At 41.7% G+C, this 22602-nt stretch overlaps 2 protein-coding genes across 6 annotated transcripts in view; one reads left to right on the top strand and one right to left on the bottom strand.

The window, feature by feature from the left end:
- LOC119651982 (gamma-aminobutyric acid type B receptor subunit 1) overlaps positions 1-22602 on the bottom strand; it is a 768875-nt gene that overhangs the window by 176401 nt on the left and 569872 nt on the right. The gene's annotated exons all lie outside the window — the stretch shown is intronic.
- LOC119651983 (esterase FE4-like) lies at positions 18739-20847 on the top strand. Its single transcript, XM_038055898.1, has 6 exons — positions 18739-19624; positions 19701-19914; positions 19983-20164; positions 20219-20360; positions 20421-20553; positions 20626-20847. The coding sequence occupies exons 1-6, from the start codon at positions 18779-18781 to the stop codon at positions 20786-20788; spliced, it is 1680 nt and encodes a 559-aa protein (XP_037911826.1). The 5' UTR covers positions 18739-18778; the 3' UTR covers positions 20789-20847.

The following is a 22602-nucleotide window of genomic DNA, read 5'->3' as shown; positions in this document are numbered from 1 at the left end:
TCCGAAATCAAAAGAGTTCAGTTCTTTCATTTACAATAAATTTTAGTCCGGTTGTAAAACTGCACACGTAAAGATTTTTATTGCGCACTCTGCGACATTAAAATGTAGTGAAATCGGATGGATGGCTCGGAGACGGTACGAGGGTTGAATCTGCGTAAGACCCTTGGTCCGAAATAGGAAAACAAGGTATTTAAATGGAGGATGTTAGTCCACTTTAAATTTATGTCAACTAATCTGTTTTATTTGGGCGAAATCTCTTGGATCGATCTTAAGAGCTCTTAACCAAGTGGATCCAATTTATTTATTTATTACAATTTACAGTTTATTGCTGGAATACTTACAGCCAATATATGAATGCATATTGCACGCAATTCATTGAGAACAAAAGGAGTTAGTTGAACATCCTGAAGTTTGCATATGGAAAAGAATTGTAGTCGATTCCCTTAACAACATTCTAATGGAAAAGTAGCATAAACTGGAAAAGACTAACGGCGAGAGTGAAGAGCTACAAAATGTACACACATATGTAGGCAAGCTGCAGGAAATCCTGATCCTGTCAGTCAAAGAGCTTAAAAAAGGAGATTTATATGGTACAGAATTTCCATTTTGTTTGTGAATTTTCGACTTTCCCTGGAGAAAGTTTATGAATTATGTTGCTGTTCATATGAAGAATTGTATGTAGATGCGAAGGATGCATGTCACTGCCATAGGTCTATTCATGCTTTGTGTTTTAGCGGAAATTTATATACATCCAGGAATTTCAGGATAACTTATGAAACTTTGTTGAAAATCACAAAAAGTTCCGTCATGGGGTGAAGAGAAGAATTAGAAAACTTGTAGGGCATGTGAATAGATTTCATTTGAAGACAAATGGAAATGAAATAGAATATGGCGAAAGGTACGATTGCTCAATATTCTGACTGGAAGGTAATGTGGATATTTATGCGATATTTCATATAATTGCTGACATGGACATGCAAGAAGAAGCAATATCGAAGCATGATCAGAAAAAGGCTATGAAAGAACTTCCAACGCAAAGCACTAACGGAGTCAAGATAGCCCAGATAAGCCTCCACCATGCAAAAGCTGCCTACGGTCTGAAAGGAGGAAGCTTGCAGGTACTTTGGAACTCCTCTTGCGAAATACCAAGAGGCTGCATTGATCTTGAACATAATTTAAATACATATGTCTTTCAGAGTTCTTGACCGGAGACTTTGTGGCTGTCCAAGTCTCACTGGAGGCCGGGGGGAGAACTCGAGAGGCAGTCGTGGCGTCAGATTGCTTCCGAGGAGACGACTCCCCCCCCCCCCCTTAGCACTGCTTCGACGATTAACTACCTTGTCGTGATGAGGAAGCCCAGTAATGAGGATCCGGATCCTTCCGGGAATCCAGAAGCTACACCCGAAGTTAAACGTTAATCAAAACCCAAGTCTTGTTCTATCAGCACTCCTGACTCTCGGCTCTAAACGGCGCCACCTACTAAGGCTAAAGTTTCGCCTACGGGTAGGCATCTGTCTTCGGGCAGCAAAACAGCCTCCGGGCAAATGGACCTCGGGCAAACCGCGTTCGAGCAAATTGCCACGTGCAACACACAACCTCCGGCTTGTGCTAATGTTGAAGGAAAGGGATCGTCTGGGGAATCTGACGATTCCAACTCTTCGGGTCAAATGGCTGCAACAGACTGTAACGACTGCATACTTGCAAGGGATACTACGCTTTGTCGGTGGGTGTATACTGTAAAATGTTACGGAGAAACTTTGCCGACGAAAGCACAAACAAGTGGCTCAAACAGTACTGCTCCTCCTTCAACGATGTATGGGAGAATGCGATGTGAAGAGGATTTCCGAGCTACCATCGTTTGAAAAGTACTGGCTTCCAGAAGAGGAGCGCTGGTGCTGAGTTCCTGGAACGACTTGGAGTTCAGAATAACATAAACACCTCCATTATGATGCGGTTAAGCAGCAAAGCAAGAGGAAAAGCCAATAGACCGGGAACTATATAATGGTCGCCATTACGCTACAAGGATCAAATTGGCCATGAAAAGCCAATAGGGAGATAAGGAAGTTCTATGGTCCTTTTCTTATTCCCTTTTGACGTAGACGAAGTTCGCAGTGGAACATTCGTCAGAGCTAATTAATATGTCAAAAGTAAAGGCATAGGAATAATTGCAGGATACGATGTTAATGTGCTGGAATTCCAACAGGGAGGAGTTCTCTCTGCTCTGCAATGGTTCCTGATTATGGACACCTTGCTATGGCTCTTGCAGGACACAAGGGTGTTCGCACATGCATTTGCAGACAATCTAGCTGTAATAATTATTAGCAAGTTTGCGGGCACATGTAATCCACAGCTTTTGGCTTCAAGGAAGGAAGGCTAGGAAGACTGTATTAGTTATGTTCACTAGGAACGTCAGGGGGGGGGGGCAATTACATGCTACCCACCTTGACATGGGCGGAAATACAGCTGGTACAAATGGTCAGATATTTAGAAGTATCTCTCGACTTCAAGTTAACGTGATAGCACCATATCCAGGAACAATACCAGAAATCCTGCAGATTGCTCTGGAACTGCAAGCTTGCGATAGGTTAGATTTGCGGACTTACACTAAACCGGGTTCAGTGGATGTATACATCCATGATAAAACCCACTTTGATATATGCATGCATCGTTTGGAGGCCGAGACTGAACTTTGCTAACATTAGGAAGCTGCGAACCAGATTCAGAGGCTCGCTTGCTTAATTATTAGTAACGTCGATCGTGGCACTCGAAGCTATCCTCAATTCACCCGCCATTCAGGAGGTGAAAAGAAAGCAGTTAACGACCCATATATGCTTGATACTATTGGAGGGTGGAAATGCGGCCAATAATACGGTCATGCGTCCATCTGGAAATTCCTTGGCAAACAGCAGGTGGCTCTGATGTCGCCGATCACAAGGTTTTCAGATTCGTCTTCGAAAATACACACTTCGTCGTAATCACCAAAAGAGAAGAATGGTCGCTAAGGGGCCAGGAGTCTTTTGAGATTACAGACTTAATAATCTTCATCGACGGGTCAGTCATGGAAAACGGATCGGGCTCAGGGGTGTTCTCGGGAAATCCGACCTATCGAAAAAATGACGACCATATTCCATGCCATTTCATTGGCAACAGAAGAATGTTTGCGACAAAAATGGAATGAATGGAATGAAACGGAGTTACTATCAGGGGCTGCTAAAACTTGGCCAACTGAAGGAAAAAATCCTGATGAGGGTTCCACGGCACTCAAACATCGGCGATAATGATGAGACTGACAGACTGGCTCGCCAAGGTTCAGGATTCACAATGGTGGGGCCAGAACCAGCTTTTGGCATCCAGCCATCCATTGTGAAGTATACTCTGAAGGAGGAAATTGCAAGGATTCACGCAGCTGAATCGAGAGATTTGAACTTCTGCCGGCAGTACAGGATAGTACAATGGGCCTAACAAAGGTCTGAGTGCCAGGTGCTGCGGCTTCCCACGTTAAACTAAACTATTCTTATTCGATAAGTTACAAATAAATAACATAAGAAACACGCCAACATTCGTGACCAGCACTAGACAAGAGGTACTAAACATAACACTAGAGAATACTCTGTTAAACGGACTGGTCAGGAATTGGAAGGTGTCGGATGAGTCCTCTATGTTGGATTACGTGATAATCAGATTCGACATTGAGGATAACCTTGAAATAAAAACGACAATAAGGAATCCCAGAAGAACGGCGCGGGATTCCTATGAAATGCACTTGAGCAACAAGATGGTTCAACTACAAAGGAGCGATGATATCAAGAGCGAACTGGAACTAGAAATAGAGGTGGAAGACCTCAACATAGTGGTGACTAAGACAATTAAGTTATCAAGAAATGTACCTTGGTGGAAGAGGAACCTAGCCAGAATTAGAGCAGGGATGTGAAAATTCTTTATCCGGGCACAACAGCAAGAGGTACAAAAATGCACTGACTGCGAACAGAAACGCGATCAGAGAAGGAAAACGGAACAACTTCAGGTAGTTCTGACAAGGAATCGAATGAAGCATAGAAACAACTCGAGTACGCAAAGCTATAGCCAAAGACAGGGCAATATCTTCTACCTGTCTGAGGAAGGAAAATGGGATATTTACCGACAATGCGGAAGACAGAATCCACCTGCTTCTCAAAACTCATTTTCTAAGTCCTACCCTACGGCGGAAGGCGACAACATTCTGTCTGACATGCCAACAATGAACGAAAGGGGAAGAAAGGAGAACTGGAAACTAGCAAAAGAGGTATGCTCGCAAGCTAGGGTAAGGTGGGCAGCGCGAACTTTTAAGCCACTGAAATCACCTGGAGTAGATGACACTTTCCCAGCGTTACTACAGAGAGGCCTAGAAATCATTATTCTCAAAGCGAGTAAAAAGGATCCCTTTCACTTTAAACCTTTCAGATCAATTTTCCTAACATCGTTCGTATTCAAAACGGTGGAAAAGGTCGTAGGCAACTACTTTAGAACCAACGTTCTAATGCGTAATCCCCTACATCAGTGTCACCACGCTTACCGGGCAGGACCGTCTAATGAAATTGCTCTATTTCTGAAGAATGTATTACGGAATACCATAGCAACCTGTGCATATCGAAGGAGCATTCGATAACACATCGCACGCAGAGATATAAGATGCCCTGATCCGCAAAAGAGTGAAACAACACCCTGGCATTGTGGATGGGCAAAATGATAGAAAGTAGACAAATAGAAGTACCGACAGATACAAATTCTATTGTCATGAATACTACTTAAGGTTTTGCACAGGGCGTGGTACTATCACCGCTTATGTGGAGTATGGCCATGGATAAACTTCTGGAAGAGCCAACACATGCTGGAATACAAGTCCAGGGTTACGATGACGATATTTTTTTCATCTCCAAGGGCAAATATGTGGATAACCTATGTGATAAAATCTAAACTGGCCTAAGGGTTACTAGTCCCTAGTGCGGGGCTGCACATCAATCCAAGCAAAACCATCATAGTACCATTCACTAGAAATCGTAAGCTTGATTACCTGAGAACCATTACGTTATAAAACCCAGCTTGGAGTGATGTAGCCCCAGTCGTATAAGATAATCGATTCGACAATCAATAAGCCACGCCTTTTCCGTGCTTATAACCCGTGAGCGCATCCTGTACATCCACTTACTGATGATCATGGAAAGGTCGCATCTCTCTAACCTCCTAAGGTAAATACACTGAAACTGCTCTTCACAAGGTAATAAACATGGTTGAGTGGTCGCTACATTACAGCCATCAAGGTAAATTTAGCCAGAATAGGATTGGAGGGAAATTTTCCATGCCTTAGCGTCCATGACAGGAACCAGGATAGTCCAATCTCTCCAATGCTCTGGTGGGTGAGGATGGATGATATTTTGCGAATATTAGATAGAAGTAAGGTGAAGGGGTGGCGTATGGAGTCGATCAGTTGATATTCGTATCAGGAATGCTTTGCGACATTATGAATGAATTCATGGTGCGTTACATGGGGGCTGAAAAATGTGGACTCTGCATAAATATACCAAAGCGGAGCTGATACTATTTATGGGCAAGGGAAGATTGTCCGAATATTTTGCTGTGAGCTTTCCCACCAGAATAGAATGAAAGAAAGGAAGGGATAGAGTTGGGATACAATAGCCTTGACAGATGGATCAAAAGTGATCAGTGGAGTAGGTGCCTATTATAAGTGTAGGTAATGGTTATACTGGAGGTCTACCGATGCCTGGGCAATAAATCGGGCCGGCAGAAAGGCGGCCATTAAGACTGTGTACTAAGTGACAACATCCTCAGACTCAGTAGTGGGAGGGTTCACAAGCCTGGGCAGCACGGGCAGAGTCACCCTTCGTTGCGTTTCCGGTCAGAGAAACGAAGACGGGAATGATTGGCGCGACTGACCTGGTGGGCTCTATTTTTGACAGTCTCTGACCCTCCTAATATAAAATTCCATCGCGAAAGCTTTTGGGACAGATGCATGTGCAGATGTCCAAATGCTTACAGGATTACGGCAACTTGCACGCAGCATAGGTCTAGAGAGGACCATGTCGTTAGACTCAGCATACCTTGCAATTCGCATTATGAAAAGGATGGAGAAACTTTTAAGCACTTCCTTTGCGATTACCCCGCTCTAGCTAGAACTACGCTGTGGACAACCATTCTGTGGGAAACTCAAAGAGATTTCCCGTTATAGGATGCTGGAGCTACTACTCTGTCTGATCGCAAGAGGCTGGCTCTGACTCGAATGTATTCCGCTCGCCTTCCCCTTCCGCAGCAGTCACGGCCTTAGGAGTTTCTGGCATCAAAGTGGCACACCACTACGCAATGCTAGTTGGGCCACTCGAAGCGAACACTGATACCTCCTACATCATGTATCGGCTTTCAACAATTGGGCGCAATATATTGTTGATTATCCGCTCGACCATTTTCCCCGTAGGGTCTACAAGACATAGACGTCTATAAGAAGGTGGACTACCTGATGATTTATCGGCGTTAGGTAACATTACCAGCTTCGTGACGTGGGAAATATCTCCGCAGACAAACGTTTGGCGTTTGTCATTCCCTATTTTAATGAAAATATCAAGCAGTTCTAGTTACTAACAAATGTCGGCACACCTTGCTTGACGGAAGAATAATCCGGGAATAATCTCGAGCAAGAAAATAAGGCATGTGGTAGGCAGAGGTAAACGGCCTCTGAGTTGTTGTTCTATAGGCATTCTCCCAGGAGTTTACGTCCTCCTTCAAATGCAGCTCCCTAAAGCATTTCTAACTGCTCCATTGGGTGAAAAGCTTGAGGTTCTTGCGAATTTCCTTATGGGTGCATTTTTTTGCTCAATTTTACCTACCGCCCTCTAAACTTTTCATCGAGCTCGGTGGCAAGCAAAGACTAATTTAAGCTTCTCCGAGGCATAGACCCGCCGCATGATTTTGCAATGCATATTTTCACAAAGACGACTTTTTTCGGGAAAAGTCAAGCTTAGTAGGTTGGTCTAGCCACAACTTTGTGTAGATTTGCTTATTCAAAACTTTCGTAGATCATGTTGACATCATTTTCTCTTTTGGATAAAGAGAAAAATATCACCTTCAAATTCCTTCTTTTTGTTAGTATCCAGGATGCACTCTTCTTCCTCTTCTTCTTTTTCTTCAGCCTTTGTCCCGTTCACAAGCGGGGTCGGCTCGTCATATCCAGGATGCACTCTGATTGTTCTTCCGTTGATTTAGAAAAAACATCGAATTCTTCTTTCCGAGAAGTTTAAACGCTTGTTAGGGCGGCCCAATTGTCGCAAAATCTAGGATAGAGGATTCCATTGCATGGCATAGCTAGCAATGGATTTGCCAGTCTTAGTTATTGTGTGACCTATGCACTGTCAGTTTTGCTTTCTATTCAACATGATACCTGCAATTCACCAATGAACCTAAATAGCTCTTCGTTGAAAATTGGGTATTGTTAGAGTAGACTGTGGACCTTGCGGTAGACCAAACAGGTGTCATCAAGGTAACCGAGATGTTTGACGAAGTCATGATAAATTGAAGTCTTTTAGGAAGTTATTGACTGGATTGGTTGTTGAGCCCCCTAACATTGCATTGGCCACAAAAATCTTCATTTTAATTGTGATTCATCTTCGTAAGGGGGGCGGATTATTAACTTTATTCCAAGTCATCTTCTTTATACTCCCTAAGAGATATGTTAATAAGTGGCTCACCTAATTCCGTTTGTTATACGTCAATCTACCGTAGCTAACTTACTAGGTTCACGGGTAAAGGTCCATTGTAAGTGCAATCTCCTGATCTTAACCGTTCGATGTCCGCCTAAACCGAAAAACGGAGTGGCTTCTGTTTTGGTTTTGTCTGTTCGTTCATTTTACTGTTCTTTTGTTGGAATGTTGGATGTACACAGCCTAACAAGGCTGTTAGTATGTTGGCGTATTAATTTATATTTATTTTTTTATACTATAGTTCCAAGTTACACATACCGATACCTTCTCAGGAAGTTATCAAACCCTTTTGAAATACTTTGTGGTTTCCATCTGAAGGCTTTAAACACGCAGCTTTTGGGAGAACGTCACCACAGAATTCAAGAAAGCACTGAATTCAGTACGTGCCACAGATTGCTATTCTTTTTGCTATATTGCCACTAATACGATAGGTTCATTATGTTAGATGACTCGCCCCTTTCTGATTGTAAGGTAGCAATCTAACGAATTCACTAGCTAGAAATGAGTAAAAGTAGGAGAGGGTCGAGGTAATAACTGGCATGATATATACAACTATACCCCACAAGGCAGTTACAATTTCCTGCACCACAATATAATGTGTTTGTAATCAGACAGAGTTTCCAGATCGTGAGTGGGAGGAAACGATTAATTACCATTAGATCAGAAATATGTGTATTTGCTAAGGTTTGACATGTGTAACCGCTTGTGGTGGTTTAGCATTTCATGTGAGTGTCATACTTCAAGCCACAAAATCCATTGCTACTCAAAGCATTACCAATGGGTTGTGCAGACGTTACAGCACTTTGATCTAAAGAACCATTAACATTTTCTGCTTAGATCAATATAAGTCTATCAAAGAATATCAATCAATTTCGACTATCTCCGGAAGCGCTTATATCCTATATGAATATTTATATGAATATCCTGAGGTAATTTCCTCTCATAAATTATTAGAGCCGTTCCACGAAAATTAGGAGTGTGTTCAAAAGGAAATATCGAACATTCAACTCCACCTAACGATTTACTGAGCAAACAACTCACTCTAAATCTGAGCCCATCTCCTTTTCTCAATTTCTTAACATCCAAATCTAATAGAAGCAATATCAAATTCCAGCATTTCATAGGCAATCTAATCTTCCTTAGGAGTTAAGCCAAAGTATGTTCTCCCAAAGAGTGCAATTTACTTGTAGCGAAAAAGGAAAGAAAAAAATCAAATACACTTCCACGCTCCACCATCCATCTTATCTATGTATCACACATCCATAAAATATTCACGGAATATTCACTTATATCTATGATACACATATCTGAGAAGTAATAATATATTTTCTTCCTTAAAGCTATCTCAGGGAGGAATTTTTGTCATTTCCAGAAAATCAGCTTCGGGTTAAACGAGTCATATAGAAGTGAACATTGATATGCTGGAAGGGCTTTGTTGTGGGGACTACAGGCACCATGTACCTGTATTTATATACTATGTCGTTATATATCTGATGTCTGCCTCCTTCTAGTTTTCCTCATCCGTTCTATGACTTTCTCGACAGGCTTATCGCATCCTCAATATCGTTTCGATTGCCAGACCTACTCTAAACTAAAGCGAACCGAAAATGAGAAGGAGAGAGAGCAGGCTTAACAGCACAAGGAGGATATTTGATTGACACGCAGAAATTGATTTCACTTATTTACTATATATCATTGATGGCATGTAATTTTATTTGATTGTATATCAAATAAAAGATGATACTATGGAGTGACATCCTTTCAGGTTAAACGATAATTCAGCAGGCACCCTTTCTCTGATAAAAGAACTATCGTTTTTAGTTTGAACAACTTGGGAAGGTTTTTGGAAGCCCTGGGACAGGAAGCTAGTTATTCTTCAAGTAACCATACTTCCTTCAGTTTTGATAAGAAGGCGAACTATTAATCATCGCCGCACAATTTTAGGGCATTTTTTCGGCATCTTTATTTAATTCAGTTTCAGTAAAGATGAATATGAATAGAGGCAGACGGATTTGAGGGCGCATTCGAAAGTTCACCCAAATTTTCGGTGTTAATGTCAAAAAAACTTTCGAATGAGATGGATACTTAAAGCTTCCTGTTAAGATTTAGCTATATCTTTTTACTAACAAAAACCTACATATATTAAGTGTTCACTATGCCAGTGTTATGAGATATTAGATCTCTCAAATAAATTTAATAAAGTACTAACCATTATGGATCCAGTAATGGGGCCAAAGGGTAGTATAGGCCGAAAACGGGGATTGGTATTTACGATAGAGAATGAAATCTGAGAAACGTCTGCTGACCCAACACGAACAGTTCTACTACCAAACCCTTGGACCCCCTCCCCCTCAGACACTGCGACTTTGAGAAATCAGGACCTTGACGAGGCACGGATTTTCGGGGCCTGACCAGATTCATGCTCCCCCACGGAGAAATCTGTGGAAGACAGGCTCTGCACTTCAGTGGAAAACGTACACCCGGTGTCTCTAGTGCGGTTAGCCAGAAACGATAGAAGAACAAATCCTTAATGAGAGGAACTGGAAATATGACTACGGCCAGCCTGTCGATGACCCTGTAGCCTGAATCTTCCAAAAAAAAGGGAGAGGAAGTCTCGACAGAAGGAAACTTCAGCGATTTTCATATTAGGCTGCACTTATGCCAACAAACATAAGAGTTAGTCAAATTAACCATTCCAAAGCGAACTCTTGGCCGCGTTCGAGAGAAGAATCCTTCGAAGAATTTTTGGCCCCTTACATGAGGATGGACGAGTCCGTAGCCTACACAATGACGAAATCTATGAGCGATACGATGACCGTCGGGTTGTGGATAAAATCCAGCTCAATAGGTAATGGTGGGCTCACTTAATACGTATGGATGAGGATGATCCCACCCGGAAAGTCTATAAGGGCAATATCTATGGTAGAAAAAGAAGACGAGGCATACCCTGCCTAAGATGTAGCGATGGCGTAGGTCAGGACGCCAGACAGCTTTTAGGGATATCGAATTGGTGGACCTCGGCGCAAAACCGGGATGTCTGGAGTTCCTTATTAAGGCAGGCCTAGACCGGATACCGGTTGTTGCGCCGTTGATGATGATGATTCCAAAGCTACTTCCTATCTACTGACGGCAAGGCATGCAAAGTTACTGGACTGTCCATATATATTTTTGGTGCAAGGGTCATGGGTTCGTTTTAACAAAATCTGTGGTATTGGATCAGTGAAGGGGACTAGGATCTTTTCTGATGAAAGATCCTCAAGACCGAGGGCCTGTGTTCTGCTGTCAAAATTGTAGCAAGCATGCTGAGACAATTCTGTTACCAGCACCTGGTTGCGGTCAACTTACAATACAAGGTTAATTTTAAGTGGAGAAACGTTATAGTTGCCTCCACTTACTTATCCTATGATTCTTGTGCCAACGCGAGAACTAAGAGATCTGGTAGTGTATGCAGAACAAAGTCGCCTTGAACTCTTAGTTGATTGCGATGCGAATGCGCAGCATATTTGTTGGGGCAGTAGCAAATGCAATCCTAGAAGAGAGAAGCTATTTGATTTTATCACTTCAGCTGGTCTGATGACCGCGAACGTCAGGTGCGCTCCTACGTTTACGGCGCCAAGAAGAAGTGAAGCAATTGACCTGACAATCTGAACTTCAAAGTTATTAGAGTTGATTAGAGACTGGCGGGTCCTGGATGAAATCTCACTCTCGGATCACCGTTACTTCGAATTTAGCCTGACTATTACAATTGACTATTTTTAATATAAAGACGGACTCTTAGGAAAACAGATTGGACAAAGTTCAATGAACTTCGTGTCGACAAAGTAGAACTCCCAAGGAGACTAGTAACTCCTATGATAATAGAACATCACTTTTAGAGTGCTTTGGAGAGGCTTGTTCTATTTCCCGAGGCCAACGCGGTAAAACGGTTCCATGGTAGAATAAAGACCGAGAAAGACTTACGAAATCAACCAAACGACTTCTAAAATGTGCTTGCAAAAACAATAAGGAAGAAAACTGGTTAAACTTCCGGAATGCACAGCGTGAATATAAGAGACTCATAAAACGTCCGAAACGAGACTCTTTTAGAACATACTGTGATGAACTGGAAGGTGAGAGGCAGACTTCCAGGCTGTGCAGAGTAGTTAATAGGTTGGACTCTCTTATAAAACCGGATGGTACTTTTACGAACTTCAAAGTTGAGTATGTAAAAGTACACCACCCGCGAGAACAGGTCCCAAAAGTTGGTGGAAGATAATTGGTCGTTTCTTTGAACCTTTACGCCAAGTTGTTGCATACTGCGTTGGATACTGCGAGAGCGGTTGTTACAAATAAAAAGGCGAGAGCTGGTATACTATCATTTGAACAATTCAAAGCAAAGGCATGGATGGCAACTACCCAGCGATGGCTATTTACAACCAAAGAACTTCAGGCAAATCAACTTAATATCATTTTCGTTGAAATGTCCGAAGAGACACATTCGCATCACATTCGCGAGAAGGCGCTAAGGTCGCACCCCCTAAATGAAAACCAACATGCTTACCAACGCGGAAAGTCCTGTGTGTAAAGTGGATCTACGCTATGCTAATGCAGAGATTGTTGTGTGCTGAAGTGGATGTTGATCGCTACCTAACAACGGAAGCAACGAAAGTCAGCCCTGAAGGAGGTGTGCTATCGCTGTTTCGGTGGGGTATATTGATCGACTTACTACTATGCGAACTGCAAAATCTGCCAATACATGGTTAAGCAGATGCTCATGACGAGGATCTACTAGTTGTTGGTTGAGATCTCGGAATGGTGTGTAGGAATACACAACTCGCCGATGATTTGATTGACAGTAGGTGCTTCAGGAATGAATTTTCAGTAAATCCAAATTAAATCACGATCCTATTATTTACAAAAAGGAGGAAACTGAATGGTCTTTGTTTCCAGAGGTGAGAGTTAGAACCCTTCAACTCACCGAAGAAGTGAAATATCTGGGAGCCACTCTAAATAAAGAGCTTCTTTGGGATAAACTTGGAAACTTAAAGTTGAAACGAGGTCTCATAGTCTATGGGTTACGCAGACGGACCTTTGCCTCGTTGTGGCTTCAGGTAGTAATGTGGATATATATTCCTATCATTAGGCTGATGTTCGCTTATGCATCCGTAGTATGGTGGGTTTAGGTGGAACAAAAGAGACTTCGCTGTAAACTAGCTCGTAGACTAATTCGATTAGATCTATGAGGAAGCAATGGACATGGGAGCATAGAGCATTGGAAGAATTATTGGAAGAACTGAATCCAGTTTTCGCAATGCCTTCTGATTCTCGAATTCACATACCTCTGTTTTATAGAAGATATGAAGACATCTTGAAACGAAGGGAAAACTGGAAACGAGCCAGAAGAATACGTGTCAAGAGATACTAACGAGAGAGAGAGGAAGACTGAATCTGAATAGAACAGAAGTTTCGACAATCAACCAATCCATTAAAGGAAAAGTCACTCTAACTATCAGTGTTAGTAACCTGCCCAAAACTAAGCAATTTAAATATCTCCGATCAATCTCTATCAGCTAATAGTGAATTTCACATATTAGCATAACTTGGATGAAACCGTATTTCATAACTGAAGTTCTTTGTGATCAACGGACGTCTCAAATCTAAAATTCACCGGAATGTTGACCACCCTGTCGTCTTCTGTTATTCTGAATGTTCGCTGACTATAAAAGAAAATGAACGGTACCTCGTGGTAATGGAAGGAATGATGTTGTGTTAGATCAGTGGTATAATACGCCGTGATCACATCTGAAATAAGGACATCCGCGATCTACATGGAGTTACACCATTTTTATATGTGAAGCTTCCCGATTTTTGAATTACAGCCCACTCACCCGACTCACGAAATGTTTTTCTCTCTAATCTGCAGATTTCTGCTGGTCCTTCGCCAGAGACAAAGAACAACAAATGAATGTTTCGCGATTGCCTGCACCGATCCGCTAATAAAAATGGACTTGGTAGCATCTGGCAAGATGATGCAATTTATAGGGAAAGGGGAGTATTATCGTTTTGATGTTTGAAAATGAATTTATATACTTGGATAACAGTTAGATGGCTTTTAGAATTTAAAATTAGAAATGTCAAAAATGAAGTATTGGGATCCTAGGCAAGAGAAAGAGGAAAAACTTGGGGCGCAGAGTAGGACAATAGCGGCATGAAATGATCTACATGTTGGGAAAGCAAGGGCGCTAGAGAGGAAGTTACCATGTGGTCTTCGCTCGACCTGTGAAGAAATAACGAATTTAGGGCATAGGAACACCAGTCGTAAAGCTGACTGCCCACCGAAGAGAAAATATCCCGACGACACCCTACATCGATTTCAGCCTTTCATTCCATATCAAGTTCGTGGTTACTACAAGTTTGCCACGAGTTTATTTTTCCCGAACAGCACTGTTTTTAGGATAAGTACAAGATGCAATATGCCGAAATATTTGTAGACGTCGCCCAAATCCTTACTTTTAATTTGGACGTGATTGTAGCTGTATCCTTTATTGCCGGTGGGTTTTCCCTGGACTAAATGTTTTCATACTACAGTTTTCTAAATACAACTACATGCCGATATCCCCACTGAACTGGATAGTAATGTCCAGCACGGACTTGAAATTGGTTTTCGTCTCTGGCATACAATTTGATGTCCTCAATAAACATTATATGGCATAATATGCATTTTGACAATGGCGTTTTACTTGGAACCTGCATTTGCTTTCAGGAAAAAGATGGGGTAAAGGATTCGAGGCCAAAGAATGCCACGGCGAGCTTAGCGAGTCGCCTTTGAAGATTTGACATTTAATTGGTATCTCTCTTGATGTTTGTGAGGATACCAATAGCAGTGTGCTCCAATTCTTCATCACAGTTCTCAGGACAACAACATTCGGGTTGTTTTTGTATAAGCGTAGCACTTGTAGTAACCATGATTGTCATAGTCATTGTCTAGATATTTCGCTTTTAGTGGATAGCCCCACTTACAGCTACTGTATCGATTATAATCGTTTCTCAACTTTTCAACTTTCTTGTTGAGTCGAAACACCGAGAACAACAAAGTTTTCCTACGAATACCTCTATTATTCGCTTCATAATGATCATTGTGGAGACGAAGAACTGTGGCACACAATAAAACGTGTGAAAAAAGACCATTATTTGCAGAAGGATCTGTGTCCTATGCGGATTTGCTTCATGAAGTGAAACCGGAGCGACAATTGACAGGCTTGGACAGTAGTGTGAGCCATATTAGCCGATGGCAGAAAGAGGATCTGATATTGGAACTGAATAATTTCAGCGAGATGTCAACGCAGTTTCCGCCGCCAGGTAGAAAGAACAATTCAACCAAAGCGGAATATAGGAGAGTGCGATAGAGAGCTATCATTAGCTTGCTGGTGGAGTGAGGGGTTAAACGGGCAAAGTTACAGTAAATTTGGTTCATGTTCTGACTTAGAGAGCAAGTATCTCTGAAGAGATGCTTCAGAGACCTCAATTCCGAATACTTTGCAGCAGTATGTATTAATGAGCACTAGAACTTCCGAGGAAGAGATGCTCCTGGCAGCTTCAGAAGGAGATCACGACCCGAAGGGATCTGTACTAGAAAATAACTTCCCAATACCGTTACGGAGGTTCCACCACAGTAGGAAACCAAACTACTGATGACTGAACAAGGAAATCTCGCTGTTGAGATTATCGTGTCTATAAGCGAGGCAGCTTCCCCAAAGGACAAAAGGGAAACCAGAATATCGGCAGACAGGAAAAAAATACCGCAACCTTCGAAAAAGAGAAAGAGGGCTATACGGGAAAGTAAGCACAATTGTTATAAGCAGATGTGCATTGAAGCAAATATGAAGCCATGGGGCGCTGCTAACAAGGTTGTAATGAACAAAATTTGTGGACAAAAATCACCCCAAGTGACGTGCTCGCGACTGTTGTTCGCAATACTTTTTAAACAACAAGAAGAAAGTGGACTTCAGCTAACGGTTCAATAGGACAAAATCTCTATCCCCGGGCAGACTGAGGAGTAATGAGGCTTTAACGAGATTCCGAACAAAGATTCTGAAGTTGGCTGCTAAAATCAGGCCCAAATGGTTCATAAGCACATTTCGATCATGCATGGCTGAAGGAGTGTTTCCCGCCCAGTGAAAGAGCAAAAGGTTGGTTCTGCTATCGAAGTCCCAAAAACTAACTGGCGCACCCTCTTCATACCGGCTTTCTGTCTTTTAGACACTATGGGAAGACCTTGGAGAGGGTGATATACATCTAGCAAATCTAGCAAACAATCACCAACATGAAACTCATATTTCATTCCCATCGTTCTTTCAGTCAAAGTGAAACTTAACTCTCGACCAAATATTTGCTACAAAATAATAGAAATGCACAATGACCCGTGCAGTTGAAAATGTGTAAATACCGACTCAACAAATATACATCTAATAAGCCAAACATAAATCTAATAATCTAAATATAGAACATTAGCCAGGTAAGAAATTAGCTAAGTAAGCATTTTTTAAATTGTATTTAAGAAGGCACTTCAACAAATAAAGTTATATTCCCACCCGAGCCATAGCGTTGATTATTTGCTGCTCTCGAATCGGAGGACAGTTTTCGTGCTTCTCCGGGGATTAATAGGATTAGTCAGACTTCTACACCTTTCGTTGCACAAGAAACCGAGCTACCGCTTTTTAGCTGCTCCCTCCTGCCCTAATCCTCTGTGCCTAAGGTGGCCAAAGCTACAGCGTTCCTCGTTGCTCGGGGCGTCGAACCACAGCTGTACAAGCTGTTCGCTCCAGTTGACAAGCCTCCGGGTATTAAAAATACCATTTAGATGGCGTCCCTTACGTATCGACCAAAGGTAAATGCTATGCGGTGGCGACGTTTGATGTCAAGAATACCTTTAACTCGGCCAACTAGGGTTGGATTAAAGGCATTCTGACTAAACTGGGTGCCCTTGGTTACTCAGCTCAGATAATCAAGAGTTACCTCTCGGAGAGACTTATTTGGTACAAGGCGGATGACAGGCCAAAAAATTATGTTGTGACAGAAGGGGTCTCTACTCTGGAACATAATGTATGATGAGTGTTTGGCTTTTGTGTGCCAAAGGAGGATTGTTTGTATTATTATAGTTGTGGAATGCGGTGGTAATATTCTAGTTGCAAAACACCCCGAGGATGTGGAACAGTATGGAAGTGAAATTATTCATGCGATGAAAACATGCCCACAATTGGTTAAACTCGCTTCAGCGGACGAAAAGATGGAGGCGGTTTTTATTACCAATCGTAGAAATACGATACTATCAAAATTTGGATTGATAATTACGAGGTCGTTTCAAAATCTCTCATAAGATACCACGGGGTAATTATTAATGCCAATTTGAGGTTCAAGAGGCATCTATGGGCGCGAAAAGGCAGCACAAAATAGTTCATCTCTGACAAGGACGGTGCTTATCGCAGAGGCGGTGAAATCCATTCTGCTTTACGCGGCTGCTGTCTAGGCAGGAGTACTGGACAACACAGTGAACCAGAGAAGGGTAAGTTCAGCATGCCCGCCAATCGCGTTAAGGGTGTGTAGCACATGTAGGACAGTATACGGTAAGGCAGTGTATGTCATTGAGGAGATGATTCCCTTGGATCTTCTAACGAGTGAGGCACACTCCAGCCCATGTAACGGGAAGGAGCTGTACAGGAGAGGACAGCAACGTGAGTATTGAGAGATGGGGGAAAACACGGAGCATTGAATTACTGCCTGGCACATTTCCGTACAGGACACGATAGATATAGGAAGTATTATATTTACATCGTTTTGGATTGGGCGAGCCATCAGACTGTCCCGAACAGGCTGCTACACCCGAGGACCGGAGCATGTTACATTCATTGTACGAGATTCCCGGTTGAAAGAGGTTAAACGACGGCCTCGACGTAGTCATAGGACCCCATAAATTCGCAGAGGAGATGCTGAGGTAGGGAGCAAATTGGAGAGTCATAAACGCAACAGTAACTGCGATACAAAAACAAATCTGCAGGAACTGGATTGAGCCCAGAAAGCGCGACGGACGAGTGAACTTATCGTGCTGGTGTAGAGCAGAGTTCCCCTCGTGAAGTTATACTTCACGGTGGTCCTGGGGAGATATGGGCAGAGAAGCGAGGTTGATTTTATTGGGTGAGAATTCCACAACCTGGCGCACTAGCATCTTTTTAAGTTTTCCAACTCCATCTATAAAAAAATATACTCTTCAAAATTATAGTAATCACTCTAGTCTTTGGCGTAGTTACATAAAAGAAGAGAATAATGTACTCACTTGGATAGCCATGTTTCGTTTTCTAGCTGTTGATTCGTTCCATTTTCCCGTCAACAATTCAGAACATGCCCTTATTATATTTAGATAGAAACATCAAGTGGTCATTCATAAGTTTACATATTTTCGATATAAGGTCACTCAAATTAAGTCAGAAGTTAATAAGAATTTCACAATCAGTTCTCCCAATTAATCTCTTACTGTCTAAATTTTTGATTAGTAATTGGAAACGCAGTAGTAATACCTGCAGGAAATACCCAAACCAGCTGTCATCGCCTTGCCTGGACTTCCTAAGTATAAACAAGTTTTACTTAAATTTCTGGGGAAAGTAGAATGTATGCACTCTGAGAACTTCACAAAAAAATAAAATATATAAAATGCTGGCTTTGCAATGTCAACTAAGAAATAATCTTTTAAAAGATGTTTTTAATGGGCCAGGTCGGTTTTTGCAATTATCACCTTACCTGGATCAAATGAATCATCTCCTTGAGATTTTTCAAATATTAAAATTAATTCTCATTGTGTAGAAATTTATTGTCTCATCAACGGTAAAAATAAACTGAGGTATTCCCAACGAAACACTGCAACACCCGACTTGATTTCTCTTTGCTCAAAAGTAATTACAATGCAGAAAAAAATTAAGTGAAAATAATTGTCATATTAACAGATCGAGATGAACAAATCGTCTTACAATTAACTGGCATTCGCAAGTGAGATTTGTATAGCAATGAAGTTACAAGCAAGTGAGACTCTGTGTCTAGTAGTGTTTTTTTCAGTCGGTATTGCTGTTGCTATGCCGCCTGAAAGTGATCCGATTGTTACTACAAGTCTTGGAAAAATTCGTGGTACCTGTTTAAAATCCAGCACTGGTAAAGCTTTTTACGCTTTTCGGGGAATACGTTACGCCAAGCCACCGATAAACGAGCTAAGATTTAAAGCTCCTCAGCCTGCCGACAAGTGGAATGGAATATTTGATGCAACGAAAGATGGACCAAGGTGCCCTCAACCAACAGCTAACCTTTCGGACATCTCGGAAGACTGTCTCCGCATTAATGTTTATACGCATAATCTTCCCTCTGAAGGAAGCGGTAACGTAAGGAAGCCTGTTATAGTTTATTTACATTCTGGAGGCTTTTATGTTGGATCTGGCCAGAGCTGGAATTTCGCAGGACCTTTATATTTCATGGATCGTGACATCGTGTTTGTCACACTCAATTACCGGCTAGGCATCTTAGGATTTCTGAGCACTGGAACAGCTGAAGCACCAGGAAATGCAGGACTAAAAGACCAAGTGATGGCTCTAAAATGGATCCAATCACATATTGCCGACTTTGGGGGCGATCCAAATTCAGTTACTCTATTCGGTTACAGTGCTGGAGCAAGGAGTATCACCATGCATTTGATTTCACCAATGTCGAGAAATCTCTTCCATAGGGCTATTCTAATGAGTGGTTCCACGACTACAGCCCAATGGGAAGTTCCCCCGAATCAGCTGGATTTGGCCAAGCGCCAAGCTCGCCTGTTGAACTGCGGAGATGAGAACATTAAGGAGATGGTGGATTGTTTAAAAACAGTAAGTTTTTTCCTATCTACATAAAATGAATACGTTCTATTCCAATTCTAACTGCTACTCTCCTTTGGCAATAAAGAAAAGCGCAGTTGATTTCGGAAAATCTTTACGTGACATGTTCGAGTTCGGTAACGGAAATCCAGTTGTACTCTTTAAACCAGTGGTTGAACCTGATTTTGGACAGGAGAGATTTCTAACTGAAACTCCCACAAAAGTGTACCAAAGGGGTGATTTCATGAGAATACCACTTATTTGTGGCATCAATAAAGATGAATTTGCTGTTTTAGCTATCGGTGAGCTTCCAGTTTATAACGTACGCTCGTTTATTATCACATAAAACACAACCCTTTTGTACTTTCAGTCACATTAAGGAATGACACCCTTCGTAATCAACTTGACACCGACTTTAACACCTGGGCTCCAGTAAATTTTTTATATGAAAGGAATACCAAACGGTCAAATGAAATATCTAAAAAGCTACGCGAGTTCTACTTAGGCGATGGACCGCTCAGTCTTGAAAAATCGCTCGATGGATTGGGCAAGGTTCGCTGATATATATTTCAAATGAAGCTAGGCGTAATTAGTTTAATATTACAGCTTTACGCTGATAGCCTTATTGGATTCCAAATGCACCGATTTATTCATCTGGTGGCTCCATTTACCAAAATTTACCAATATCGATTTACCTACCAAGGAAGGTACAGCCACACCTACTACCCGGATAACAAAACCCCTTTCGGTGAAATTAAAAAAGAAACAATAGGAAGCATATGACTAATTTTATATCTTTTATTTTTAGGCGTCGTTCATCATGATGACTTATTGTATCTTTTAACGCTGCCTAGCATTGCTCCTGTATTTACAGAGAAAGATCCGGAGCGAAAAACCATGGAACGGCTCACTCGGATGTGGACTAACTTCGCGCACACAAGGTTAGCATGATGACTCTACCTTTAGGGTGAACTTGCTGGAGATTTTATTGACACATTTTTATTATTTTTTAGTGACCCAAACGATCCTTCTGATGAATATCTTCGAAGTACCGAATGGATACCATTTGACTCTGACCATGAACGATATTTGAATATTGGAGAAAACTTGGAGATGAAGCAACACCTCCAAAGTGACCGCTTCAATGTTTGGGACAATTTATTCCCTCTACATTAACTTAGGTTTAATCCTCTTTTTAATCTTCAAAATAAAAGCACACATTGTACTGAAATAGACATTTTTAGTGTTCATATGTGGATTGAACTTGAATTTGCAGCGAAAACAGAAGAGAGATCATTAATCTGTCGTCACTCAAAACAAAATTTTCCCTACCCTCAGAGCGTTACTTTTGTGAAAGTTGGCTACCACGGGATCTAATGTTACAATATGCAGATCCAAATGAGACTGGATTATGCGACAGAGCTAGAAGTTCAATGCTCAATCTGTCTCCCAATATTCAAATGTCATCTTAGAACGGGTGATGAATAGCAGGTAGGTAGTCGAGAATACATCTTTTCGATACCTAATTACTTTCAAGTCCAAGCAGCTTTCATTTGGTTTGATCTTGAAGAGAATGCGAGAATCTGAAGAGCGAAGGGACTGCAGGGCACACATTACCTGTTAGTACTTTTTTTACCCAATTACGGGAACAAACGGAAGATAGGAAACACGCCTCTAGCTTTTCTAACGCCAAATGCAGCTATGAGGGGATCAGGTTTTTGATGCTAGAGTATTAGGAAAGCATAGTTACACACCGCCCATAGGATACGCTAGCTACCTGCTTTCTATTATGCACATACTACTACCTTTATGTAGAAAAATCTAAAGGTTGGTCAAAATAAGCCGGAGCATGTGAAAGCCTCTTCCTTTCTATTGGCAGCAAGGCTGGCCATCGATTCGATATAACAAAATCCAGTTAAGCAAGTTAGGACCTTTTATCATAACAAATCCGCAAGACCGACAGCGTGGCGCCTGCTGTCAAAAACTGTTGGAGATTACCATTCTGAGACAATTCTTTTCTCAGGACCTAATTGCGGTCATCATCAACACCAGGTTAATGGCAGAAGGAAAAGCGCGGTAGTTGCCTCTGCTTACCTACCATATGATGTTTTGTATCCTTAGCCAAAGTCAGAAACTACGGATCCGACAGCGATTACAGAATAAAGTGACCTTAAACTCTTAACAGGTTGGGACGTTGGGGGAATAACATAGGCAATCTTAGAGGAGGGAAACTATTGGATTTCATCACTGCCGCTGGTTTCATGACTGCGAACGTAGGGTACGCTCCCGCTCTTAGGGTCAAGAAGATGATAGAGTTGATTACAGACTATCGGGTGCCAGACGACGTCTCACTGTCATAACACCGCTATTAAGAATCCAGTTTGACTATTATAGGCGAACGGACTGTAATACAAAAACAGAAAAAAAATTCAATAATCTTGTTGGGAACAAGGGGCAGATCCCAAGGTTACTAAGGAATTCTTTAACGATAAAATATCAATTCGAAACTCTGAATTGCACAGTAAATCAACCAGGCGACTTTTGAGTTGTGAAGACTTTAATTAAGATTAAATTTCAGTAACTCAAAGCGTGAGTATAAGAGACTTTTTTTAAAACATACTGTGAGAAACTGAAAAGCGAAACACAGACTTTAAAGCTGAGTAGAGTTCTTAAAAGGGATGAGTAGCTCTGCAGCGCCAGTACAAATTCTGTTCGAAGTACCGCATCCCGGAGAACAGGTAACAGATTTGCAAGGGGGAGAGTTGGTGGCCCTTTTACCATGAAAGTGATGCCAGGGTGATTGGAATACTGCACTTGCAATGCTTACCAGTACAAAAATGAGACCTGTTGTACCGTTTTTTGAGCACTTCATAGCACCTGGCATGGAACCCATTTATCCAGCGGTACTAAAAGAAGGTGTAGAGCAAACAAAGCGAACTTTATTAATATTTTTGTAGCATGTCTTGCTCTGGACTATTTTCCTACCTTCT

Source organism: Hermetia illucens, chromosome 3, assembly GCF_905115235.1.
Source record: "Hermetia illucens chromosome 3, iHerIll2.2.curated.20191125, whole genome shotgun sequence".
In the NCBI taxonomy this organism is placed as follows: Eukaryota; Metazoa; Arthropoda; class Insecta; order Diptera; family Stratiomyidae; genus Hermetia; species Hermetia illucens.
This window is presented reverse-complemented; position numbering and strand designations above follow the sequence as displayed.

Coding starts and splice junctions, on each gene's coding strand:
- LOC119651983 (XM_038055898.1), top strand. CDS start 18,779: ATGAAGTTACAAGCAAGTGAGACTCTGTGTCTAGTAGTGTTTTTTTCA. Junction 19,625..19,700: donor TGGTGGATTGTTTAAAAACA/GTAAGTTTTTTC, acceptor TTGGCAATAAAG/AAAAGCGCAGTTGATTTCGG. Junction 20,165..20,218: donor CGCTCGATGGATTGGGCAAG/GTTCGCTGATAT, acceptor TTAATATTACAG/CTTTACGCTGATAGCCTTAT.